Source organism: Haemaphysalis longicornis, unplaced genomic scaffold, assembly GCF_048455015.1.
Source record: "Haemaphysalis longicornis isolate Haplotype H1 unplaced genomic scaffold, Haemaphysalis longicornis Haplotype H1 scaffold_8, whole genome shotgun sequence".
Lineage (NCBI taxonomy): Eukaryota > Metazoa > Arthropoda > Arachnida > Ixodida > Ixodidae > Haemaphysalis > Haemaphysalis longicornis.
The window spans coordinates 130,640,043-130,665,143 of NW_027526445.1; the positions used below are offsets into that span (position 1 = coordinate 130,640,043).

At 48.1% G+C, this 25,101-nt stretch overlaps 1 protein-coding gene across 2 annotated transcripts; it reads left to right on the forward strand.

Annotated features, from left to right (window-relative positions):
- The first annotated feature begins 1,216 nt into the window (after positions 1-1,216).
- LOC144149174 (farnesyl pyrophosphate synthase-like) lies at positions 1,217-21,784 on the forward strand. 2 transcript variants are annotated; one of them, XM_077680707.1, is made up of 5 exons: positions 1,217-1,526; positions 7,822-8,184; positions 14,022-14,234; positions 20,004-20,264; positions 21,668-21,784. In XM_077680707.1, the coding sequence occupies exons 1-4, from the start codon at positions 1,248-1,250 to the stop codon at positions 20,217-20,219; spliced, it is 1,071 nt and encodes a 356-aa protein (XP_077536833.1). In that variant the 5' UTR covers positions 1,217-1,247; the 3' UTR covers positions 20,220-20,264; positions 21,668-21,784. The 2 variants fall into 2 exon arrangements, with proteins under 2 accessions (XP_077536833.1, XP_077536832.1); XM_077680706.1 differs by lacking the exon at positions 21,668-21,784 and having other exon boundaries at positions 20,004-21,396.
- The last annotated feature ends 3,317 nt before the right edge of the window (positions 21,785-25,101 follow it).

Here is a 25,101-nt window from a genome sequence, read left to right on the forward strand (position 1 = left end):
GGTCTCCCGCTTTATTTATCCTCCGGCAGACAACAATTTAATAGTTCTAAAATCCCCACGTGACGCCTTCCCCAGGCAGGCACCTTTGCAAATCCTTCCGTCCTGACGCACTCCCACCCAAGTCTATGCCCTACTTTGGCTTACTGCTAGTGGTATTGCCACACTTTTCCATATCATCTGGACTTCTCTAATCGAATTAGCCTCCGAGGCACGGTGGGAGGTCGCGCTGCGCCACTCGGACCCGGACCTGCAGGTCCGTTTGGTTGCCAGGGCTGCCGAGGTGGCTGACCAGTTAACGCCTACAGCCATCAACGTAGCATCACTTGCATGATTCATCACCACTAATATTCCTTGATGTAAAGTTTATTCTCTCTCTCTCTCTAATCAGCATCCCTGAACGCGTCGAGTTTTTATGGTGAGAATGCGAGATGCGTGGAGAAGGCGTCATTTTCATTTAGCATTGAATTAGGTGAAGTCAAATAACTACATGAAAAAAAAAAAAACACGGCTGCTCTCGCTCAATAGTACTCTTTGCACTAATCAGACATTGAAGGCTATTATAGAGCTGTTTGTTTAACTTGGGATGACAATTACAAAAACAACTTTCAGTTGGTACATGGGAGACGAAACGCGTGAGATCCAATCTAGCCTGAATGTCCGCCGACATGAAAGAGTCACCTAGAAGAAAGATCAAGTCGAGCCCGAATATGTAACGAGACGAAAGATCCAACGAGATAAAAGGTCCTATTGACCCGAAGTGCCTAATGGCCGTACCAACGGAGTCTTGGACTGAAGACCCCGACCACAAATATGCTCACTGCAACTGTGAATAAAGATTCTCTCTCTCTCTCTCTCTCTCTCTCTCTCTCTCTCTCTCTCTCTCTCTCTCTCTCGCTCTCTGATGGCACGGAATATTTCACGAGACAAACGGTCCACTGTTGGATATCAAGTGTCTCTGGATGGTTAGGTAATCCGTCGCCAAGGAGGGGGGAGCGACTAACTCAAGAATGCTTCTTTGTTGAAACTTTTATCGGTGGTGCAGAAGGCTTCCGCTGGATTTAGTAGATGTATAAGTGATGGCATACTGTTTGCCTTGTTAATATGCTGGCATACGCTTTCCGTATATACCGCCTGGGGAGACGCAACCGACGAAAAACACTTCCTCTATCCTGAAGGTGCGTGTGAATAAAGATCGTCGGCACCGTGCGGTCGTTCCTGTTGCTACCCTGCTCAGAACGGCGGTAGACATGGCGAGCGAGCGACGTCGGCTTCCTACGGTAACTTCCACGAGTGACGTCCCGGTGCAGGTGGCAAAAGAGGACCTGATCAAGACTGTGATGGAGGCTGACTTCGGCGAGCGAGAGATGGCCCCAGCCATGGAAGGCCTCCGGGAGGCCTTGGAGTACAACCTGCCGGGCGGGAAGCGCACTCGACTGCTGGGCGTAGTCCAAACGTACGAGCTCCTGGCGGAGGACGACGCGCCATACCTGCATCAGGCGTGCTTGCTCGGCTGGTGCGTCGAGCTGGTGAGTACTCCTCGCTGAATGCCGTAGCTGTTGGCGCCAGAATGGGGGGATGAAAGTGAGGCAGCCAACATCGAGTTCTCTTGCCAAGTCTAGTCTCTGTTTAGCAAAAGCACGCCGATGGGGCCGATATATATGTTCAGAGGGAGTTAGCTTCTGGGTTTTTGACCCTGTCGCTCAGCGGCGTAGCAGCTACCCCTGATCATGGAAGAGCGCCGTGCGGAGTTCGATTGCACACTCAGCGGCTTTCAGTTACACAATAATGCTTTCATATTCCCAACTCACAAGAAGCGCTAAGGTGTTCTCGACGTTTCTTTATTCTTTATGTTATCCACACCCAACGATCGGCCTTCTGAAACAGGCCGCACCAAGGCAGTCTGAATCGAACCAAAACGAAGTCCCTACATCTAACGAGGAAGATGGTTGAAGCGGGAAGCTTTCTCTACGCGCAATTAAATAAGCGGTCGTTCGCGGTTGATTTGTTTCGATTCGATTTATTTAGATTGGAGTAGCTTAGATTAAAAACAAACTGCTTCGACTGTGTCGGAATGGCGCAATCGAATAGACGCCGTCTATATAACGCGAGGGACTCAGGTTCGATTCCCACCACGGGAAACGTTTTCCCTTTCACCACCACCACCATCATCATCATCATCATAGTATACCCCCTTATTGCGTAAAGCTGGCTTTCCTGCACTCCGTTTTGATTACGTGAACGACGTCGGTGAGACCAAAAAAGCTTCGCTCCAAATTACCTCAGGAAACCCTTCAAAATTTCTTGAAGTACGCTTTACTGACGGACAACCAACTATCGCCAGCCTGGGGTATACTACTGAAGTGCTGCTTCAGACTGGGGTAACTCCTTCAAATGTCTGAACTACGCCCATGGCACGCAAGTTTGCCATATAGCACGCAGATCGGCGCGAAATGAGGCGTGGAAATCTTAAGTTCAAAGACAGCAGTGCGCGCGAGAAAAAGAGAAAATGCGTAAAACAAAACGGGTAAATTGACAAAATTGGCTAACGACAACTTATACGAACGCCAATGAGGTTGTCACGGTGCCTCATCACCGCAGCCGGCTGTTCCTCCGCGCGACGCGAGGCGCGCTTTAGTGCGAGTATTTCGAACATGACGCCAATCGTTTCCAGTAATTTTTCTGACTTAATCTGTTTATAAGCTACTGCAGCGATGACAAACAAACCACGTGAGAAAAAGTAGGCGATGCCACGCATTAAGCGCAATCTCCTTTCAAAACTCGCGCCCGCGCTGACATCCGAGAAGAAGAAGAAGAAGAAATTTATTTGCCGTAAACATATTTACATAACAAAATATACAGAAGGAGGTCCCAGAGCACGAGGCTGGAGGGGGACCTCCTATTACAGATAGAAAATAAAAAGTTCAATTCTGCAGCAAAGTCAGCAGTGAAAAGAAGATGTAATGCGTTAGTGCGAAATACAACTCAAAGAGCTTTTTATGGATGTTATATGTGCACTGTGCGAAAGGCCGTCGCTTTGGCGGAGTGATACACTGATGAGCTATTTCCGTTCTAATTAACTTTTCTTCTGGGTATGGTAACGCTACTACCACCGTATAGGCCCGTGTCTTTTGTAGCGTTTTGATACTCTGACGGGCAACGCCAAAGACCTAAAATATTATGTGCTGTAAACGGGTGGTTGTCGAGTTTACGGAGTGTGGTGGAGGGCTGCTTCCTCGCCGTTGTGAATTGGTCACAACGGCACAACACGGTTTCAATGGTTTATTCGTTGCACGCACATCAGAATCCCGCGATTGGCCTTGCCGATAGTGGAAAAGTAAACACTGGAGAAGGCAACGCCTAGCCACAGGCGGCAAAGTCACGTGACGTCCGAGAATGGCACGTTACTTCACGGGCAATGGACCACAGTGGCCTTACTGCATCAGGGCGTGATAGAGGGATGCACTCTTATCTGGCACTTTTGTGGGCGTCATGAGCGGCTTTATCCGCATTTTCCGCTCCAGTAATGCCCCAGTGGCTTGGGAGCCACTGCAAAATAGTATCATGGCCGGGCCTTATTACTATCAGTCACATGCGCCGGATTTAACCCCCTTGTTGCTCAAATGAGCCGCGGCGCGGCGAAGGGCAGACTAACTGCACTGAAGAGCGGGCCCCGAGTCTCAAAGCACAGCCAATTTTTATGGTGATTCCGCTGTACGAATAAAAAAAGACCCCCTAATAGCTGTCAGTTCAGAAGTGGTTGACACTGCCAAGTTGGGAAGTTTGAAATGAATGTCGATAGACTTTTATGGTATTATTACAGCACTGGCAGAACTGGGGGGTGTTACCGACCCATCCGTGTAGACATAGAACCGGTCTCTGTAGGCCTCATGTAGAAACAGTATAGGAGAGGTGTTGAAGATTAGAAGGTCGAATGTACGCTTTTTTTTATTTCGGGATGGTTAAGTGCAGTTGTGGCTGTAACAGGCACCAAAGTGGGAATCTGGCCGTGACGGAAGTGCGTACTCGATGGTATGCTCCCACCGTGAGCGGGAGCCACCTTACAAAAAGATGTCTGTGGTCTCGTTGAAGGCAGGGACGCACGGTACGGGGTGGTGAAGCGTCTCCGCTGTCATGTTGGTTGTGATAGGATGAGCAGGATCCAGACGTGTGGAGGATAAGGAGGACCAAACGTGGAGCACCGAGAATGTCCGAAGACCTTGGGCTTGTATGGCTTGAATTGCCTGTAGGTTAGTTTTACACGTGTTGGTAAATTATGGACAGACTGTAAAGGAAATACCGAGAAACCGGCCACTGTATAGGCGCAACATCTAGTGAACGCAGATACCCCATCTCTTTCCGGCCCGAAACGTGAATATCTGAACCACTGCAGTCTTTTCTTCGGGAATGAAATTTGAGGATCTCATGATAGATACCGACTGATGATAACTCACAGAAACCGGTGACTTTTGACGTAGGAAATGGGGTGTATACGCAAAGGAATCTTATGCTGTGACATTGTTTTGCGAGTAAAAGCAACCAGTGCACATTTCTCTGGAGATATTTCGAGACCTTGTTGGCGCAGGAACAAACATGTGAGTGTTGCGACTTTCTGAAGTCGGTCCCCAAACTGACGACATGAAACCCCTGATGTCAAAATGCAAATGTCATCATCAGCATGGATGGAGGCGTGGACATTGGTTGGGAGGGCTTCAATGAGACATCCTATCAACGTGAGGGTAAATAATGCAGGGCTAAGCACACTTCCTTGCGGAACGCCATGAAAAACACAGTACTGCGATATGGGGCCATCCGAAAACTCAACAAAAATATCTTCCAGATAGAAAGCTTTGTATCCACCTAAATGTCCGGCCACCGGCTCCCGCATCTTGAAGGCAGTCAAGAATGGCGTCATGTATTACGTTATCGTACACTCCTTTTATAACAAAAGACAAAGCTGCTGACTAACATTTATGTGGTTTAGAAGCTCTTATGATCGACCAACCGTACTCTCGGCCTTCACTCCCCAGCGGCTGTAGAACACCTGACCACGGCGGCGGTCAGGCCAGCGATACAGCAGAGGGTGCTAAGAATCTTTCGGTCCTCACAGACCGCCTCTGGAACTTGAGCTTGGCAACGCTCAACGCGCGAACTCTGTCTAACGGGGAAAGCCTAGCTGCATTACAGTCAAACCCGGCTATAACGAACCCGGATAGAGCGAATTATGCTATATATCGAACAAAAATATTTCAGTTACGGAAACACATGGGAAACATATTCCTTATAACGAAGTTCACATCGGATATATCGAACTCTGTGAGCCTAGAATGGCCGCCGAAATGCATGGTCTCGAAGCGGCGATTGAGATGTTGATTGGCCGCGACCACGGAGCAAGAGCCGCGACTGAGACATTGCGTCTCGCACGGAGCGACGTGACGCCCGACACTTTCCGTAACTGTTTCCGACGCGCGGGACTCACGACGGAACGCGCCCAGTCAGCGAGTCCGGACCAAGACAGCAGCATTGGTGAACTGTGGGAAGAGCTCGCCAATGTTCCCGATGATGTCGCGAGTGAAAGCCGTCTGGCGCTTGTGATGAAGCGCTTTCGGCAGTCGATGTGCTCCGCCAATGCTTCTTCGATTTTGGAGGACGCGGACTCGAACTGGTGCAAACAATGTTTCGTGTAGAGAATGCTATGCTAGTTGAAGCCGCCAAAACGAAAGGGAAAACAAAAATCACCGCTTTTTTTTTTTTTTTTTTTTTTGCAAAGTAGGCAATTGGGGCAGAAAGTATATCTTTACTACTTGCAATAGATGGATTATTTTGGGTGTGGTAATGGCTACTTTCCTGTGTTCGTTTCTGCATGCGGGGATGGGGGAGTTGGGTAGGGGGAAGGGCTCTTGCGGATTGCGAACTCGTAACAATCAGCTCGTTATAGGCGGGTTCGGCTATATCGAACTATTGGATATATCGAACTAATCGAAGTGCATATTTCAGTTCGCTATAAACGGGTTTGACTGTATTAGAGAAGCTCTCAGATATTCAGGGCGACGTCATATGACTAAGGAATTTGATGCGAAGCAACATGAAACTGTCTTGTACGGTGGATCAGCTTGGATGGGCGGAGCTGTCGAAATTGATAAACAAAAATAAAACGACCAACATCCGAGCGTACAACATGGCAGTGATCGAATAAACTCTGGGGAGAGGAGAAAGCTTAAAAGCAGCTCAGATGAAGCTAGCTATTGAAAAAGACAGGTTGTACGCACTCAGAGACGAATATGGTAACATTACGAACAACATGAATAAGGTAATAAAACTTACGCAACGATTCTGCACTATACCTTACGCCAGTGACGTTAGATAAAGGGGAACTACTGAGTGTACAAGCTTAGCGATCGATCTCCCACTAGTAACCAAAGACGAAGTAGGAGAGATCCTCAAGGGCATGTAAAGAGGAAAAGCTGCAGGCGACGATGGCATAACCGTGGATCTTTTAAAGGGGGGAGGGGAATGCCTAGACCTACATAAGACTCCTAGACGACTTATATAAGGTGTGTACGGGTAGGATAATTCTTCACAAGTAAGGCGAAAAGTTCTGGATCACAAAGGGAGTGCGAAAAGAAGCTACCATCTCATCAAAACAGTTCACAGCATGTCTGGAGGGGTAGTTAGCAAGCTTGACTGGGCAACGCAGCGTTACGGATAAACGGGGAATACTTGAGGCTACAGAGGTTTGCAGATGACATTGCCTTGCTCAGTGAGTCGGCAGAGTACCTGGAAAAAATGCTCGAGGAACTACAATCAGAAAGCACTGCCGTAGGGCTACAAATAAATATAAATAAATATAAAGTAATGATAAATAGACGTATCCAGAACGCACTCTTCAGCTTAGGAAATACAACACTAGAACGAGTATGTTAGTATAACAAGTTGTCAGGGATGAGGGCCGACCCAAACCACTAGAAAGAAATCCAGCGCAGAATAGGTATAGGCTAGAGTATACACTGGGCAAGCATTCCCAAATAATAAAAACTAAGGTCGCTAAGGTATACCTCTGGCACTAAGAAGAACTGGAAAAACACTTAGGTCGACTTAACGAGTTATGAAACGAAGGACGGCAGTGGAAACATTTAGGGATGGCAAAAGAGCCTCCTTGATCAGGGAGCAAACTATAGTTCATCTCACAAGCTACCTGCAGCACTGTGGAGGCTACATTGTTGTCCCCCTCAGGGCGCCTAACTCACCGCGAAGGAAGCGACAAAAAGCGCCGGGGCCGTGCGGTGCCACTTGCCGAGAGGGGAGAAGGGAGTGTCCTTTCAGGACCCCCTTCACGGCGGATTAGGCGCCCTCAGCGGGCGCACTATTGATAACAATGTAGCCTCCACAGTGCTGCAGGTAGCTTGTGAGATGAACTATAGACGGATAGACATACAGTTCAAAGTAAGAAAAAGAAATGACTTGGGATGGCCATGCAGTGAGACGAACTGACAACCGCTGGGCCACCAGGGTAACAGAGTGGATACAGAGAGACGGGTCTAGACGAAGGGAAGGCCAATGATTCGACGGAGTGTCGAAATAAGCAAGTTTATTGGAGGCAAAAAATGGACTTGAGCAGCGCAGGACAGGAGCGGGTAGTGGTCAGTGGTAAATGTCCTCGTCCTGCAGTGGACATAAATAGGCTGTTCATGATGTTGACGATGATGTTTGGAAGTTTATAAGAAAAAATAAATTCACACTGACTTCGCAGTCAAGGATTTGATAATTCCAAATCTCTACATTCAAAACCAAACGAAGCTCACGCGTGTTAATTTGTGTGCGCAGCTGCAGTGCTACGTGCTGGTAGTGGACGACATAATGGACAACTCGCCGATGCGCCGAGGCCGACCATGCTGGCACGCTCGTCCTGATGTCGGCCTCCGCGCCGTAAACGACGCACTCTTCATGGACAAGGCCGTGGGCTGGGTTCTGAGGCAGCGGCTGAAGTCGATGCCCTGTTATCTGGCGCTGCTGGAACTCTTCCACGAGGCCGATCTCCACACCGTTCTCGGCCAGGAGCTCGACAATACATCTGCCATGGCAAGGGAACCGCCACAGTGTGAGTCCCTCGACCGCTACTGGGCCACTGCTGACTTCAAGACGGGCTTCTACACCTTTGTGCTGCCCATTCGGGCTGGAATGCTGCTGGTGAGCTCTTCTCGTTCGAACAGGAACAACCCGAGGTGGGGAGCACTCTGCGCTGCAGAGCCGTGGAGTCGTGCTTAAAGAGGCCATGCAGACAAAACACAAGTTTGGTTCATTCGAAATATTGCCTCGTTAGAATCACACTGCCGCCACTTTTAACGCACACTGTGCTCAAATAAGCTACATAATTAAAAAAAGGAAATGGCCATGCGACCCACTAGCTCATTTCGCGAAACAGAACCCATGACGTCATCTGTGCCAGCTCTGCGATTGGCTGAGGCCGGCAGAAGCGAACGCAAATTAGGCAGTGCTTATAAGCTTGCCGAACGAGCTATTTTCGCTTAAATTTAGGGCACATTAATTTTACAGCCGTAAGAATGGTGGGGTAAACAATGAACGTTACGAAAATACACCTAAACAAGAAGTACCGATGCGCACTGCTGTTGGTACTGGGCGCACTATGCTTGCTTTAGCTGCACAGCCGTCTGTTACTTTGGAGTTCTCTTATACGACACTGGCTGATTGGCGTGAGTGACGTTGTCTTACGTAACCCTGCTTGTCGAGCGTATCCCATGTTTTACGAAACGATTACTTTCTACCGTAACAAAAACAAGCCAGGTGTAAATATGGTCAAAAACAAAGCAACGGCGGAGAACTGCTAGCGGCTGACTATGGTAGCGTCATCTGGGAGGACTGACGGTAAGCAAGGCTGCAGAGCCTAGCGCCGCACTGGAAGTTCGTTTGAATACTCGCGCTTGTGACTTAATGGCGACGTCACTAAGAGAGAGAAAAAACTTTATTTAGGAGTCGTTCGTTGCGAAATCCACACTGGACGGAGGTGGTTCCCTGTTAACGGGAATCCATATACTGCTCTCGCCGCGTGGCCCCTGGTGACCAGTAGTAGCTGGTCCTCCAGAGCGGGGCTGGTCAGCAAGATCCTCCGTCTCTCGTTAAAGGGTAGAGTGGGGTTGGTGGGGCGAGACTCGGGTAAGGGGGGCGGGTGCTGCGGGCTAAACCTACACTCTCCTATCATGTGCTGGAGTGTGCCTAGTTTTTTACATATTGAGCAAGCTTCTTCGAATTGGTTTGGGAACATCCGGTTGAGTAGACGGGGGTGCGGAAAGGACTCTGTCTGGATTTGCCGGTATATAGTTTGCTGTTCCTTCGTGAGTGCTGCGTGTGGTGCTGGTAGCGTCCTCCTGTCGTGCCTGTAATAAGTGGTTATTTCCCTGTAGGTAAGGAATGGTTGGTTTTTTGCCTCTACTGCGGACGTGGCCCGGTAAGTCAGTGCTCGGGCCTGCTGGTGGGCAAACTCGTTACCCTTCACCGCAGAATGGGCCGGTGCCCACACTAATTCTACGGTTTCCTTCGGAGGTTTTTCCTCCTTGAGCACTCGGAGGGCCAACCGGGACACCCAGCCGCACTGGAAGCTTCTGTAGGCTTGCTGGGAATCCGTGACTACCTTGGTCTTGTCCGGTAGAGTAAGGGCCAGAGCAATCGCCAGCTCCTCTGCCTCTTCAATGCTCTGAACTACAGCGGATGCACACGTCAGCAGCTCTTTCGTGGTTGTCACCGTTGCTGTTGACCGGTTCGTACCGTCATTCATGGAGGCGTCCGTCAAGATAGCCCCTTCTTCATTTGCCAGAAGCCTGTTGAGAGCACGAGCTCTTGCCTCCCGCCTGCCGCCATGGTACGCTGGGTTCATGTTCTTGGGAATGGGCTTGGATTTGATGGCTTCCAGCCATTCATCTGGCAGCTGGTCTCTGTCCTCAGATAGCGTCCCCTTCCAGCCGATTTTCTGCAAGATGGGTCTGCCCGCATTTGTTTGGCTCAGCCTTTGTTTCTGAGCGACGTCACTAAAACACACGATTTGGCGGGATAATCAAATCTTTTACCTAAATGGATTCATTTCTCAGTGAATACGGCATCGTTTGCTGCTGGACAAGCGCTGGGGGCGCCATGAAACACGAAATCTTTCGAATAAAACAAACTTGTATTTTGTCTGCTTGGCCCCTTTAAAGAGGCCTTCAAGACACGATACAAATTTGGTTCATTAAAGAGGCTGCTGTGTCCTGGTGACAATGATATCAATTTCGTCACAAAATTCAAGCTAATGTTCAAGACATTAAAGAAAACAGATGTAACAGTTACGACTACCCATCACTTCCCGGCGATTTTTCGACTATGTCACCGAATTCATTTTTTTTTTGTACAACTGATGGCTGCCTACGGTAGCCACCGCGGAGAAAAATGAGTGGGCGATTGCAGTTGGGCCTCTAGTTTCGTTTGATCGTATCGCCTGAAGGTTGCGGTTAACACACTGATGAGAATGTTTTTAATCCTTGCTCATAATAAGTCACTCCTGTCCATATTACGCCGCTGTATAGCACGAAACTCAGGTTTTTCACTTTCTTGCATTTTTTTTTGGTTAAAAAAACGTCTGCAATGGAGCTAAGTGAGATACCAAAATCTAGTTCTTGCGAATTGAACAAAAAACAAGTTGACGCTGTTATTTTGTTGAAAGGGGCATTAAGAAATGATTATAAGTTAGCCTATATAGCAGCATTGGTAGTTTAGTGCCCATAAGCCCAGAAAATGCCAAGAAAAATGCCTTGGAGCGCGAAAGCGGGTCTCATCTCCAGGGGGGGTCTAGAAGCGTGATTTTTATTTCCGAAATTCTAATTACTTGTGAAATAGTTGGTTAATGGTCATGTACGTGTAGAAAAACACTTGCACTAACAAGATTTTGTGACATAATAGCCAATCATTTTTGTTTCTCGAGGGCTTTATTTAATGCAAAGTAGTATACGAGAAAGCCAGATCAACGCGCGCGGAATTTTCAAGGCATTTGTCTTGAGAATAATCACCAAGTGGTGCACTAATACACAAGGCTCATAGGTGAAGCTATTGGTTATAGGGACCATACATAAATGCTAAACACGGATGTAGATTTATACATCACACGTGCTGTGATCAGACGTAAGCCGCTAAAACAAACAAAAGTTGTGTTTTTTTTCTCAAAAGATTAGAGCCATCAAGGCATGGCGAAAGCTAGCAATTAGCGCCTAAGAAAGTCAGTTGTGCTCGCGTGCAAGGAAGAAGCTGTCATCAGCACTGAGGAACTTAGACTCTCGGCGGCCATTTTCGGAGGAGAAGATTCTGTGCCTTCTCAGTCATCCGCTCAGAAGGCGACTAAGGAACTATTACGTTTTCTACGGGCGGCGAACTTGAACACTAACTAGGCTATAGACTGAGAGCCTCCAGGGTCAATCACTGTCAGTGCCTCAGTGCAGGGCATACGTGTCTGGTCCAACTTTTCCTCTTTTTTTCCTCTCTTTTTTTTTTGCCCATTTCCCCTTTCCCACGTGCAGGATAGCAAACTAGGCTCTAGCCAGGTTAACTTTCCTGCCTTTCTTCTACATTCTTCCTTCCTTCCTTCCTTAAGAGTCCTTTGACTTTCTTGTCTGCCTTCCCAAGCGACTTGTCGCACTCTCGCCCTTGCGTCCTAAATGCTGCTTCCTCTGTGTCCGAACATAAGAAAACTTGACAAGTGTTAAAAAAAAGAAACAACAACCGCGAAGCCATATTGTATATTTTGGGATCTAATGCATAGTGGAACGACTCAGACATAATAAACTTTCTGGTTCGGACACGCTAGAGCGTTTTCTGTAGCTACTTTTGTGTCTGTAATTAGCGAGTCTTCACTTAGTAGCAACGGTAGGACGACTGAGAAGGCAGTCCTAGAATTAAGTCCACAAACACGCACGGTCTATGCAAGGTTGACATCACTGCGGGAAAACTAAATTCACAAAGATGTACGTGTGAGTGCCATGAGATGCAGTATATGGCGCGAGCACTTGTGATGGGATTGCGAAGCATTTGCGCGGCAGATGGGCGGCAATAGTTTCATTTGGAAATCTGTTTTGAGGGGTTTTGACTTTTTAAACTTTGTTTAGATTCTAGATTTAGCTGCGCCAGATCTTATCTTTATTGGTTTTGTGATAAAACAACAACTACATTTGAAATAACTATTATCCACCAACTTTTCAATTCAGTTCGTTATATACAACCAGCATTCGTTATAGCAGTATTCTACTGCACAGTACACGTACAGACAATGTCGGGCTCCACTTGCAATGATGATGATGGGACTTTTATGGCTCAATGCCGACTGCGGGCAAAGCGCGCTATCCCATTCAAATGAATTCCTGCCCCGAGAAAGTATTTTCAACTCCCTGTCAGTCAGCCGTAAGGGTATCGTGCAATACAATTTCTTTCACAATGGACAACTCTCGGCAACAACCCAGTTCAGCGAAGTTTTACAGCGGAATCTCTACAGTCCAGGTGCAAACTCATGGAGAAAACACCCCGTCCCTCGTAGCGTCAGTGTGACTTTCAAGCTCGACCAAGCTCAAGCCAGCGCCTCGTGGGGTTTCGCAGTGAAAGCGTCTAATCACTCGTTCGTTCAAAGGAGAGGGGTGTAGAGAGGGAGATAGGGGGTAAGTGAAAGCGTATAATCACTCGTTCGTTCAAAGGAGAGGGGTGTGAAGAGGGAGATAGGGGCCGGGGTAAGAGTAAATGTGCGTGCCATCAGGAAATGATACAAGAAGGCGCTGGTTGCACCTATATACTAAAAATACTAGACTGAAAACTGGCGCCACCTTCTAGGGGAGACGCGCTTCAGCGAGCGTTCCGTCATGTACCGGGCGGGCACGTTCCACATGTCCCTGGCATGGCTCATGAACAGACTGAAAAGTTGCCTCTGGCTGCAAAAAAGCAACAATATTACTTTAAAAGATTATTACAATTTTTCTAGTTATTATAAAATTGAAGTCCCAAGAATATTTATTTGTCAGGGATTATATAGAACATTCATGCAAGATGAACAAGAAAAAAATGTTGCCTCTTTTGTTGAATTTGGCTTCGAGACAAAAAAGAAGCTTTGTGGCTAGCCAAGCCAAGTAGGCGAGTATCGTCGCTAGCTGCAATGGCGGCGCCCACGACGGCCCACGATTGCAGCGCCAGGTTTCCCTCTAGTATATATTAGTATGAAACTCTATGGTTACACCCAAGTCCACTGCGCATGCGCGCCTACAGCGCCGACTGCGCCAAGCGGCGGCGTCCGTGTTTTGTCTTGCGGTGCAATGGTGTGCGTGTTCACTGCACTCGAGAACCAACGTACCGCTCAACAGATTTGGTTTAACCGTGTTCAGCCACAGCAACATTTTTTATACGGCAACTCCCAGCCTAAAATCTCAACAGGAATACCGGAAAAACCGAACAAGAATTTTTGTCGTATGACGCCTTGTGACAACAGAAGTCCTGTTGTTACGACAAAGCCATCTGTTGTTACGACATACATTTATTTCGTAACGACAAAGTCAATTTTCTCAACGACAATTGCCGTTGTTTAAACATCCCTGTAGTCACAACAGAACTGTAATTTACACTACTCTTCAAATGTGCAATACCGTTCAAACCATGTGCAACTACTGATGGATTATCAGGAGCACGACAAGACAGGAATTCGGCACGACGGAACATCAAAATGAAGACGGGAATACGACACACGAAAGAACATCAGAATCACGACACGACAAGAACACGACAAGACGACATTACGACACTCGAAAATACGACAAACTACACAAATTTTTCTTCTCGTCTTTTCGACTGGGTTATGGAATTGAAATTTTGTTTATCTCAAACCAGCGCTCCCGAAATCCTTGTTTGCTTAAAAATTGCTGGAAACTCTAATGGACGCGAGGATCTGCTACAGTTGTAGAGTTAATCAGGAGTGGAGGGGGTAGAACTGTCTACAAAAGGTGGCGATGCCGCAGGCGGGCGTGGAGGACAGCTTGCTGCACGAGCAAGCGCAGGCAGTGGCCCTACACCTTGGGCGCCTGTACCAGGTGCGTGACGACTACCTCGACTGCTACTGCACCGTAGGGCACCGCTGCAAGATGGGCACTGACATCGTGGAGGGCAAGTGTAGCTGGCTCCTGCTGACCGCCCTGGGCCTGGCGTCGCCGGAGCAAGCACAGCGCATCCAGGTGCGGCAAATACCGGTCTCTCCGCAACAGTTTGTGGCCTTTCGCTTATCATTGCCGTCATGCCTGGCTTCTCACTTGCTTTGGCGCGTTCTAGTGTCTGCCTTCTTGTGCGAGCTTCCTAGGATACACGGGCGGAACTTTTTCTCCGTGGCGTTTCATTGGCATTTGTGTGTACTGTAGCACACGCAAATGCGAAATGTCACGGAGAAGAGTTCCACCGCATGCCAATGAAATGCCACGAGCAACATATACTGCTCGTTTCTTAGGAGACGTCCGGTAATAAACATTTATAGGGCTGTCCTGACATTTCCATTTTCGCTGTAAGGCTTGGTGACTCCAGTTTAGATGCGAACTTGTGAGTTGCGTAGGAGCCGCATCATTCATTTCTGAATATTGTGAAAAGCAGTCTTTGCACTGCCTTTTTATTGTAGTGAAACTGCGACGACAACGTGGCCCCACAACTGCTTTAAGACACGAGCCCTACGAGCAGACGGGCAAATAACGCAAATGCCCTTGTTCTGCGTGGTTAGCTCCATTTCAGCCAATCAAGCAAAGCTTCAAGTCTGAAACGAAGCCCTGCACCTACACAAGACTTTCCAGACAAAAAAACAAAAGGTGATAGCCAACAGGGCTCCAGTTTAATTCTCATAATCACTCCGTTAAACACAGCCATCCCTGGCGGCTGCGTCTATCTGCCGTGGCGTGAGCAGTACAGTGCGCAACACCCTTGTCTACAACACTGTGTTCAACTTCAACTAGTGACCTCTCAAAACTGGGGACTCAAAGTTTTCACAAAAACCGTTCAGGTCAAAATATATGGTTAAGATTTCAGAATGACTCAATAGTTTCCTTCAAATGGTTTTCGGTCGAGGCAAGATAGGGCTATAAGTACGAAACCTGTGTTATAGACAAGTGTGTTGCCCTCTGTACGTCGAGGGAAAGCCCTTATGAGACCACCAGGTGAAACACATTTATACTTTTGTAGGAGCAAAGCTATGCTAGGTAGTCTGCTTTCAAAGTTTATGTGGACTTCAATGTCGCGCTCTAATTATAGATTTTTTAGCAAATTCGGAAGCCTTATTGATAAGTTTGGCGAAGAGTGTGTCCGGCTGGCGTCCAGAAGGGGCGTCCGCAAAAGCCGTGTCCAGCAAGCCGGCGAACTCTCCAGCTGGGACTGACGCTGGCGCTAAAAATCATTCAATTAAAAAAAAATTGGCTCCAATCCACGGGAAGGTGGTTTGACTGCGAAAGTGTAAACGACACCCACAACGATTACCCAGGCGGCGTCACTTGAATTCACACGCGTGGCTCTACAAAGAGCCACGGGCGTCCGCCGCTCTAGCCTGGCCTTGGCTTTTTGTAGAGCCACGGGTGCGAATTCAAGTGACGCCGCCTGGGTAATCGTTGTGGGTGTCACTTTCGCCTGGCCTTCCGTTGGAAGAAAGAAAACGGCGAGGAGCGTCTTTCGAAGGGTGAGGAGGAGGGCGGCACACGCGGCTACTGCGTGATCTCTCTCACTGCGCCCCCCCCCCCCCTCCACTCTCATTTCATGTGTCGCCTCCAAAAAGCGCCCTCCCTCTCCTCAGACTCTGAATCCAAACCTCCGTCTGTGTCCCTGTCTCCACCTGTGGGTGTCGCATAGCCGGCAAGACGACGGGTTTTCACTCCGCTTTTCTTCGAGCCCAGCTTCGATCCCTGGCGGTGTCAGTTGTTTTTTGTGAGCCTGGGTGTAGCCAGTAGCCGCTAGTAGCCTGGGATGTTTCTTTGTGTAGCCAGTAGTAGCCTGAGAGTTGTCTGCTGACGCGGACACGAAAATTTCCTTGGCTGGTGAGGGGCTTGCTGCTTCGCAGTAAAATTCACCCATGCATTCCGTACAGATGGTTAATCAGAGAAGATGTATGACATGACCTGCCTGCCGTTATTTCTCGAACTGGGCTTCACGCAGTAGCTCGCCGTGCGCGCGCTTTGCTGCGAGAGAAACTCTTGTTCGCTCCCTCCGATGCGCCGTTCCAACTTACAAGTGATGCGGGAGTGCAGCTACGTCACCTATAGCTCTCATCGGTCTCCCCTTACTTTTAACTCCTTTCCAATCTGGTTTTTCGGCACGTGCGCATGTGGTTGCGCGGGATGAGTTATCTACGTACACGGGACCGCCAGATGTTCCTTCCGACCAACCGTTCAAAGCTTCTCTTTGAAAATCGCTGCAACGGCTGTAATAAACCAGAAGACGCGCGGTGACCGACAAGTGACAAATATACGTCGATGCCACGCGGAACTTGGCATTCGAGATACTTTATATACGAACAAAGGGCCGCAAATAGGGCATAAAACACCAAGGAGCCCGGTACATTCCTGGTTTCATTGCGCGTGCTTCAAAAATCAAACGGTAAGAAAAGACGCGCCCCCCTGGTTTCTACCTGAGTAGACTCAGAGACACGGCTCTGTGCACGCAGATGGGCGCTGCCTTGCTGGCAGTTGACTAGGTGGTGCAAGTTGGCCTAAGGCGTGTTTAACCTGGAGTATTCGCCAGGATGGTATGATAGGAGTTGAGCCACTGTCGGCTTTGGGTCTTCATCGCCTGATCTTCAATCATGCACTTTTTCTTTCTCATCTCTTAGGAATTTGCAAGGGATCCACCGCAACATTTCTATTACTGTTGTTCACAGAAACCTAATGAAGAACGTAGTAGGCGTTGGCGAAGGATACGTAGAGATAAAACATTATTTCTTTATGCTGCAATTTTTTTTTGTGGGTACCGTTGCCAGAGGTAACTTATCTGAACCCGACAGAGCTCCTACCACGGGGCAAAAATACTTTTTGGGCGAGGACACTGCGTAACGAGTGAGCACCAGGCAGACTCACGCCGGAGGCAGCCACTATCATTTGGAACGGCAACGAGCTGTTGTGGGAAATAAACACGGGGCGCTGGCTTTGGTGCAAATGACGCCCTTGTCACTTTTGTTGCATTTTCTCTTTCCTTCTTTCGCTTGTGTACTGCAACATTCCGCACTCCCACTTCCCTGTCTGTAAAAACTGCTAATGGTATACAATCAAGGCTCGTCAATCTGTACCCAGCTCTTCTCTGATTAGCGTGGGCCATGTTCTTTACTCAAAATAAAATGAATTGACTTGAAATAGCGCCTAATCCTTCTTCCCTCTTCTGCCCCTTCCTGTCTTCTCCTCCCCTTCTCATCCTGATTTTTACCTCCGCTCTGTCCTTCTCTTCTCCTACTCGTGCCTTTATACTACTCCCGAATTAATCTTACGCGCCCGTCGTCCTAACTCGACCATCCCTCCAATTCTCCCTTCCTGGCCTTCCCCTCACTTTCTTCACCTCTCCCAATACCGCTACTTTCCAGCTTCACGCTTATCGCCATCTCTTTCCTCACATTTCTCTCTTCTTTGGCCCATACCTTTTTCCCTACGCTTCCTCACTCCTACATTTCCGCTTTCCCAGTATTCACAACATCCTCCACCGTACATCTACTCCTCTACCTTTCCTTCCTTGTATATTTTCCATCATAATTACCTTTTCTTGTACTAAAAGACTGAAGTCTCGATAAGACTTTGTAAATAGCTAAAATCATATGTCTTCCTTTTCATAATTATAATCATCATTGTCATTCATCCGCATTCATCCAGCGTAGCAAGCCAGGCAGCTTAGCTCGGCTGACATCGCCAGTCTCATTAAAGATTGTTCTCTCTCTCTGATTAATTTTCCTGCATGTGATTTCCCTCACACTCTTCTATTGTTATTTTTCTTTACTCTCGGCAGCACCTTCACCTTTTTTCAACCTTCTTTCCCTCCGATCTCCCTTTCCCTTCTACGTAATCTAATTCCCCCAGTTCCCTTTACTAACGCCCATGGTTCTTCCTCTACTTCCCCTTTATTTTCGCAGTTACCCATTCCCACTAATTTATTTTCACATCCCCACTTTCCGTCTCTCCCGACCCCGCCACTTCTCCTACCGTTTTAATGTGCAGCACGTTGGACGCCGCTACTATGGTTCGGCGGCGGCGACAGCGTTGTAACCGAGCGAAGAATGGGAAGACCGAAGACTCAAAGAAAATGAAGGAGGAGAGTGCCGCGAAATTGTGAGGGGGAGGGCGGTTTGACGAAGCGGCGCGAGACGCTCCTCCGAAAGTGTGAGGCGGAGGGCAGTATACCAAGGCCGCGCCAGTCACGTGTTTGAAAACCGCCCTCGGTGTCTAGAGGCGCCTGAGAAAGGAAACGCAAAACCAGGCATCCGTGAAAGCAAGCGTCTTGTTCTTTCAAGCTCACAAAAAGCACAGAAACACAGCACGCGCTTCCTTCGTCGTCGTCCTCGTTGCGTGGCTCATCCGAAACACGTGACATCTGCGCGGGAGGTTCAAACACAATTTACAACAACACGCTCGGCGGCGCGAAATAACGGCAGAGTAGGGCGCGCCGCCATGCGTTCGCCGACCACGCGATCACTTCCTGAAACAGAATCTATGCGCCTTGACCGGGAAGACTGCGCTGCGCACAAATTTCGTATTAGGGAGTATGGTAATAGCCGGGCATCTCTTCATCCCGCTTCTCATACATTCCTCCATCCCACTCCCCCTTTCTCTTCCGCCGCACCGTTGTTTCCCTTCCCCTCTCCCTCCTGTCATACCAGCTCTTTCACCAACCATCCTTCCCCTCTCCCCTAATCCGTATGCCCCTCCAATCCGTATGCCCCTATCCCCTAATCCAATCCGTATCCGTATGCTCCCCTAATCCGTATGCTCCCCTAATCCGTATGCCCCTCCAAGTGCAATCTTCCCCTCCACTTCATACTCTTGAGTCCTCTCCGTGCCCCTCCCGCTAAAGCTCTTCTCTCGTACTCCTTGTCCTCTTCCGACGGCTTTTCTTCAGTTCCGCTACTTTCCGTTCGCTTCATCCCCATTTTACCCCAACTATCCTATTCCCCAGCTCTCTCTCCTACCTTCCGTTACGCTCCTCTTCGCCATCTTTCTATCCCTCCTCTGATCCCATCACCATTGTCAATTCTCCTTTCCTTTCCATTCAAATTCCTATCCTCCTCTCCACTTTACCCTGTCGAGTTTTTCTCATCTCTGCCTTTCTCTCCTAATACCGATCGATTTATTCCCAGTGGGTCAGTAGCCCGTGCACTTAGTTGTAAACAGGCTCACTAGCAATATTTATGACAGATTTTAGTGACATGCATGCATGCATGCATGCATGCATGCATACATACATACATAGATACATACATACATACATACATACATACATACATACATACATACATACATACATACATACATACATACACACATACATACATACATGTAGAAAACGTCCAGGGAGGCAAGGGAGGAGGTCGTCGTCTGTAGAAAGCACATATATTCACACTATTTACAGAGAACCGTTCAATGCACAGCCATCTTGTCGCCTCGCCTGGTTGTCTTCTTCTTCGTCTATGCGTCTGTTGAGCCACGTGCCTGCGTTGTCTTCGTCGCCTTCGAAAGTTCCAAATACATACATACATACATACATACATACATACATACATACATACATACATACATGCATACATACATGCATACATGCATACACGTATACATGCATACACGCATACATACATACATACATACGCGCATGCATACATACATACATACATAATACATACATTCACACACACATACATACATAGAGACCGACAGACAGACAGAGACAGACAGACATCAAAACTTTCGCGTTTCGATAGGCCAGGGGACACGATGATCTTTAAAACCCAGGCAAACGTGGGACGTGGCGTGCCGGGCGGAGCGGAGGAGGCGGTTGTGAAGGCTGTCTACCAGGAACTGGACCTCCCGGCCCACTACATCAAGTACCGCGAGAGGGCCCTTCAGGATCTGGATGCTGAGATCAGCCAGCTGCCCCCGAAGCTGGCAGATGTGCTTCGCAACCAGAGGGACGCGCTGATCGGGCTCGACTCTTCTGGCTCACCCTAGTAGCCACGCTTCATCATTGGGCGCTTGATTACGAGATTTGTTTTGGTGAGTTGTTGGCTACAATAAAATAAAGACAATGTACATGGCTCATGTAAATGGCCAGTTTTTGATTATGCATTATATGATATCACTTTAAAAGAATTAATCTCCGACAAGTACTTGAACACCCGCCAAAAAGAAATTATGGCATCATCAAACAAGAAGAACGAAGGGTGAAGTAAAACATGTAGTCTGTAAAGTTGTGGGAAATGTTTGCGTTGCGTTGTGTCTGGTGCCTTACATTGGATTAGAATGTGGATCACGGAAAAGTGTTCTTCACACCTGCTGCACGAGGGTCTTGGAGAGCCAGTGAGCAGGTGGTAGTGTTTCGCGTGTGTGTGGCCTATCCGTAACCGAACCAAGGTGACTTCTGTGTATCTGTTGCGTGCGCCGGGGGTGGATGGTCCCAAGTGTGGCTTACGTGAAGCTTGTTGTCTGTTTGTTTATTCCAGTCTGCTTACCATCTTTTACGAATGTGTTGTCTAATGTGTGTCTTGAGGTCGGTGAAGGGTACTGCTGTAATTAATGTCTATTATGTTCTTGAGAGCAGCAGCTGCAGCCGTTTCATCTGCCACCTCTTTCCCGGAAATCGCACAGAGGCCAGTAACCAAGCATATTATAGTTCCAGTTTTTCCCTGTACACTACCATTACGGCATTGTAACGGAGATTGATGATGTGGTTTCTACATGACATTTTAGATGCTAAAGGACGTACGACACTCAGGGAGACTGTATATATGACTGGCTTAGTAATTTGACGTTTTAAAATGTCATTCGCTACAAGAACAATGCCGTACACTTCTGCTGGGAATATGCTGCTACTCGAGTACATAGTTAGCGCACATATTAAAATTAGGTCCATGAGCAGCAGAAGAAACAGTATTGGCAGTTTTCGAGGCATCCGTGTAGAATTCTGCACTTCGATATTTATACTGCAAGGACTACATGCAAGTGCTGCAAAACCGCGCTTCTTAGCACTCAGTTCTTATTAAATTTCATAGAAGATAGTTCCCAAGGAACAGGCTGAAGCTGCCACGGTGGTAAAATGTCAGTAAAGGATGATGTGTACACGTACAAAAAACGAAATTGATAGGCTAGAAGCTTCCTCTCTCGATCTCTGTGAGAAGGGCAGAGAAGCAGATGGACGATTTAAGAACAGCCGGGTAGAGGCTGGGTCTTTAAGCACAGGTTTAAAAGGATGGTTATTCAATGATGAGAGTTTCAAAGGATATAGCAAATATATGTATATTCTTTGATGTTCGAGGCACCATTTGTTACATCCAACGTAGAGACTCTGGGCCAGGCTAGTACGGAAAGCAGCTAAGGCAAGGCGAAGACCTAAGTGCAGCACTGGGTCAAGCATCTTTAGTGCTGTTTTTGTGGCTGACCCATGCACGACGCTGCCGTAGGCCAACCGAGACCCGACCAAAGCGGTATAGACCCGCGGAAGAAGTACTTCGTCTTCATCATATGATTGGTGAGAGAGGACCTGCAGAATGTTGATTGTTTTCAGGAATTTATGTTTAAGTTGCTTAATTTGTGGAATAAATGTGGATTTTTCGTCAAACACCTCTCTTAAAAACTGGCGTTCCTTTTTTTTACAGGAATCGAGTCACCATTATGTATAGCGTCAGGGCCCACCCAGATGCCAAGCCTCTCTGAAAATACAACGCAAGTAATCTTTGCAGGGTTAAATTTGAAGCCATTTTCGTCTGCCCAGACAGCAAGCTTGTTCACACCAAGCTGGACTTGGCGCTTGCATATTGATAGGTTACATGATTTGAAGCATATTTGTACATCGTCTACGTACACCGAATAGGAGATGACTGGTGGTAATTTCTTCCAAAGGGAATTCATCTTAACTATAGGCAACGTGCAGCTCACCACTCTTTCAGGCACGCCATTTTCCTGCACGTATTTTCTGGAGAGCGCATGCGCAGCCTACCCTCACTTGAAATGTTCGTTCAGACAAGTAACTAGCAAGGGTGTTCTTCATGTTTCCCGAAACACCGAATGGCTTCAAGTGTCTGAGGATCCCGTAGCGCCAAGCGGTGTTGTACACCTACTCTAGGTCAAAAACGCGGTTATGAAAAACTGCTTACGGACGATGGCATCATCTTTGATGTACCTCTCAAGGGCCGCGAGATGACCGTTGGGGGATCGTTCCATCCTGAAACCTGCCTGGCAGCTCTCAAGAAGACTATTGTACTCTGAGAAGTACACGTCTCCTGTTCATCATCCTCTAGAGAAGCTTGCACAGGCAGCTTTTCAGGGCAATGGGACGATAGCTTGAGGGGAAAGATGAGTCCTTCCCTCCTTCAGAAAAGCCGGCCTCCCTACAAGACCTTGGAACGTGCCCCGAAAGCCGTACGTTACTATATAAGTGCAGGAGTGTTTCAGGTGTGCCTGCGGGTAAGTGGTAGCGTATGTTAATGTTGCCTGCACCGGGAGCTGAAGGCTTACAAGTGCTGAATGCTATTTTGAGCTCACGAAGTGAAAAGGAGGCGTTATAAGAGGTGTTCGATGTAATACAGTCAAACCCGGTTATAGCGAACTGCAATATGCGCCATGATTAGTTCGATATATCCAATAGTTAGAAATAGCCGAAACCCGCCTATAACGAGTTTTTTGTCACGAGTTCTCAATACGCGGGACCCCCTAACTCCCCACCCCCTCCTCCTGCTCTACATGAGGCATCATTTGCATCAGCTTCAGTCCGTGTCCTTCAATATCGCAGCATATTGGTGGAGCACATTGACTGCCGAAAGCGTTTCATTAAGCATCGGACGGCTTTCACTCGCGACATCCTCCACCTCTTCTGTGCCTCCAGCAGCGCCAGCATCCATGACATCGGTGACGGTGTCGGCGTCCGAGGGGCTCACAGTGAAGGCAACGTCGTCGTCGACACTCAGGCAATCTTCGAAGGGCACTCTTTTCAGCACAACATAGGGAACGTTGGCGAGCTCTTCTCACAGTTTATCGATGCTTCCATCTTGGTCCGGACTCGCTGACTGGGAGGGTTTAATCGTGAGTCAGGTGCGTCGGAAACAATTACGGAAAGTGCCGGGAGTCACGACGCTCCATGGGAGGCTCAACATCTCCATCGCAGCCAATCAAAATCTCAATCGCCGCTCCGAGACTATGCATTTTGGCGGCAATTCTAGGCGCGCCGAGTTCGATATATCAGATGTGAAGTTCGCTATAAGGAATATGTTTCGCGTGTATTTTCGTAACTGATATTTCTTTGTTCGATGTATAGCATAATTCGCTCTATCCGGGTTCGTTATAATCGGGTTTGACTGTATTATCGCGCAAAGGCTTCTTTTCAGGGTATGTTTTGTGTTTTATGAAAGTGTTTGTGTAATGTGCAGAACTGGACGCGTGTTGGGAGTGTTGTGCGAGTGTGTTAACCGGGTCCTCGAGTGTGTTCCCTGTTGTACTGACCAGGGGAAGGCTGTGTGCCTGTTGTTTTTTGAGTTTACGTATTCGGTCCATACTTTGCGTGTGTCTGTGTATGAGTTTATGGATGCCAAGAAGGTGCGCTAACTCTCCCTTTTTGCCTCACGGCGCATACGCTACCCAAGTGCTTTTGCCAGTTTAAAGGAGATGAGGTTCTGCGATATGGGGTACCGACGGATACCCTACTTCTTGTTCTGGGCCTCTCGCGCTCGCCTACAGTCCTTATTCCATTAGAGCCTCCTTGTGTTGCAACGGGGCACCGGAGGCCTGGGAAATGGACCTTTAGGCGGCGTTGAGGATGGGAGCCGTGAGGAGTTGGGCTGCTTCTTCTAAGTGTAGGTATGCTATGAATGTGTATAGTTTGAATGTTTCTGTAAATATATTCAAGTTCGCTCTTGCTTCACTGAACCTTTTAGGGAGAGTTGAACTGTTTGGACTTTTACCTCTATATTTTATTGAGGCAGGAAAGTGGTCAAACAGTATGGGTCTGTGTCCACGGCCCACTGAAGTGATGGAAACAATTGCAGAGCCAATGGCCAAGTCAATGTATTTGTAGGAAGCAGGCGTGAAGCGGATGCGGCTTCCCACATTTATTTCGGTCGCGTAGGCCCGGCCAGAACGAGCGGCCGCCCAGCTTCTGAGTCGCGTTCCACTTTTAGCACGTGCAACCACTGACGTAGCCGGCCAAGCACCGTGATGATGATTGGGCGCTGATGGTGACGATGGCGATGGTGTCGCTACAGGGCTCACCAGCGTGAAGTGCGGTAAAATGACTAATGTAAATAGCAATGCACGAAAATGCACTACGCACTATGTACAGGTATGTACGATTTGTCCGTAGTCAGTCAGAGTCCATGGGCAGTCAGTGGTCAAGTGGCAGGGGTTGACTAACAGCATGGTCCTGGCCGTCGGCGAGGTAGCGTCCGGTATGTGGGGAAACCTCTGGTGGACGACGCTAGGAGTGGAGGATGCCGCAGCGAAACACGAGCCGACCAGGGACGGGAAGCTGAGGCAAAGCGCCGAAGTTTCAGTCGTCAAGGAGAAGCACAGCAACGCAATATAGACAACGCCGCGAGAATGCGCCGTTATTACGCCGCCAGGCAAAACAACGCATTCAGATGTGCGTAATCAAAATTCAAAAGCGATCTTACCAAAAAGTTCTAATATACCTATGTTTTGTACTCTTGGTTTATACTAGCGCTGCTTAAAGCAGGCACAAAAAACTTATTAGGCACAAAATACTTTTTTTTCTGTTACAGGTGGTATCTGTCCTAGGCAATATTCCCCTCTCTGCTTTTCGCCCACCAGCATTCGAATCTTCTTTTCGTCCCCTCGACTGCCTTGAAGTTAACTTCCTCTGTGCTATCCTTAAATCCTAGGGCTT

Excerpts from the sequence above, each read along its gene's own strand:
- LOC144149174 (XM_077680707.1), top strand. The coding sequence starts at position 1,248 with ATGGCGAGCGAGCGACGTCGGCTTCCTACGGTAACTTCCACGAGTGAC. Across the intron at positions 1,527-7,821 it reads TCGGCTGGTGCGTCGAGCTG|CTGCAGTGCTACGTGCTGGT; the intron begins GTGAGTACTCCT and ends TTGTGTGCGCAG. Across the intron at positions 8,185-14,021 it reads TTCGGGCTGGAATGCTGCTG|GCGGGCGTGGAGGACAGCTT; the intron begins GTGAGCTCTTCT and ends GCGATGCCGCAG.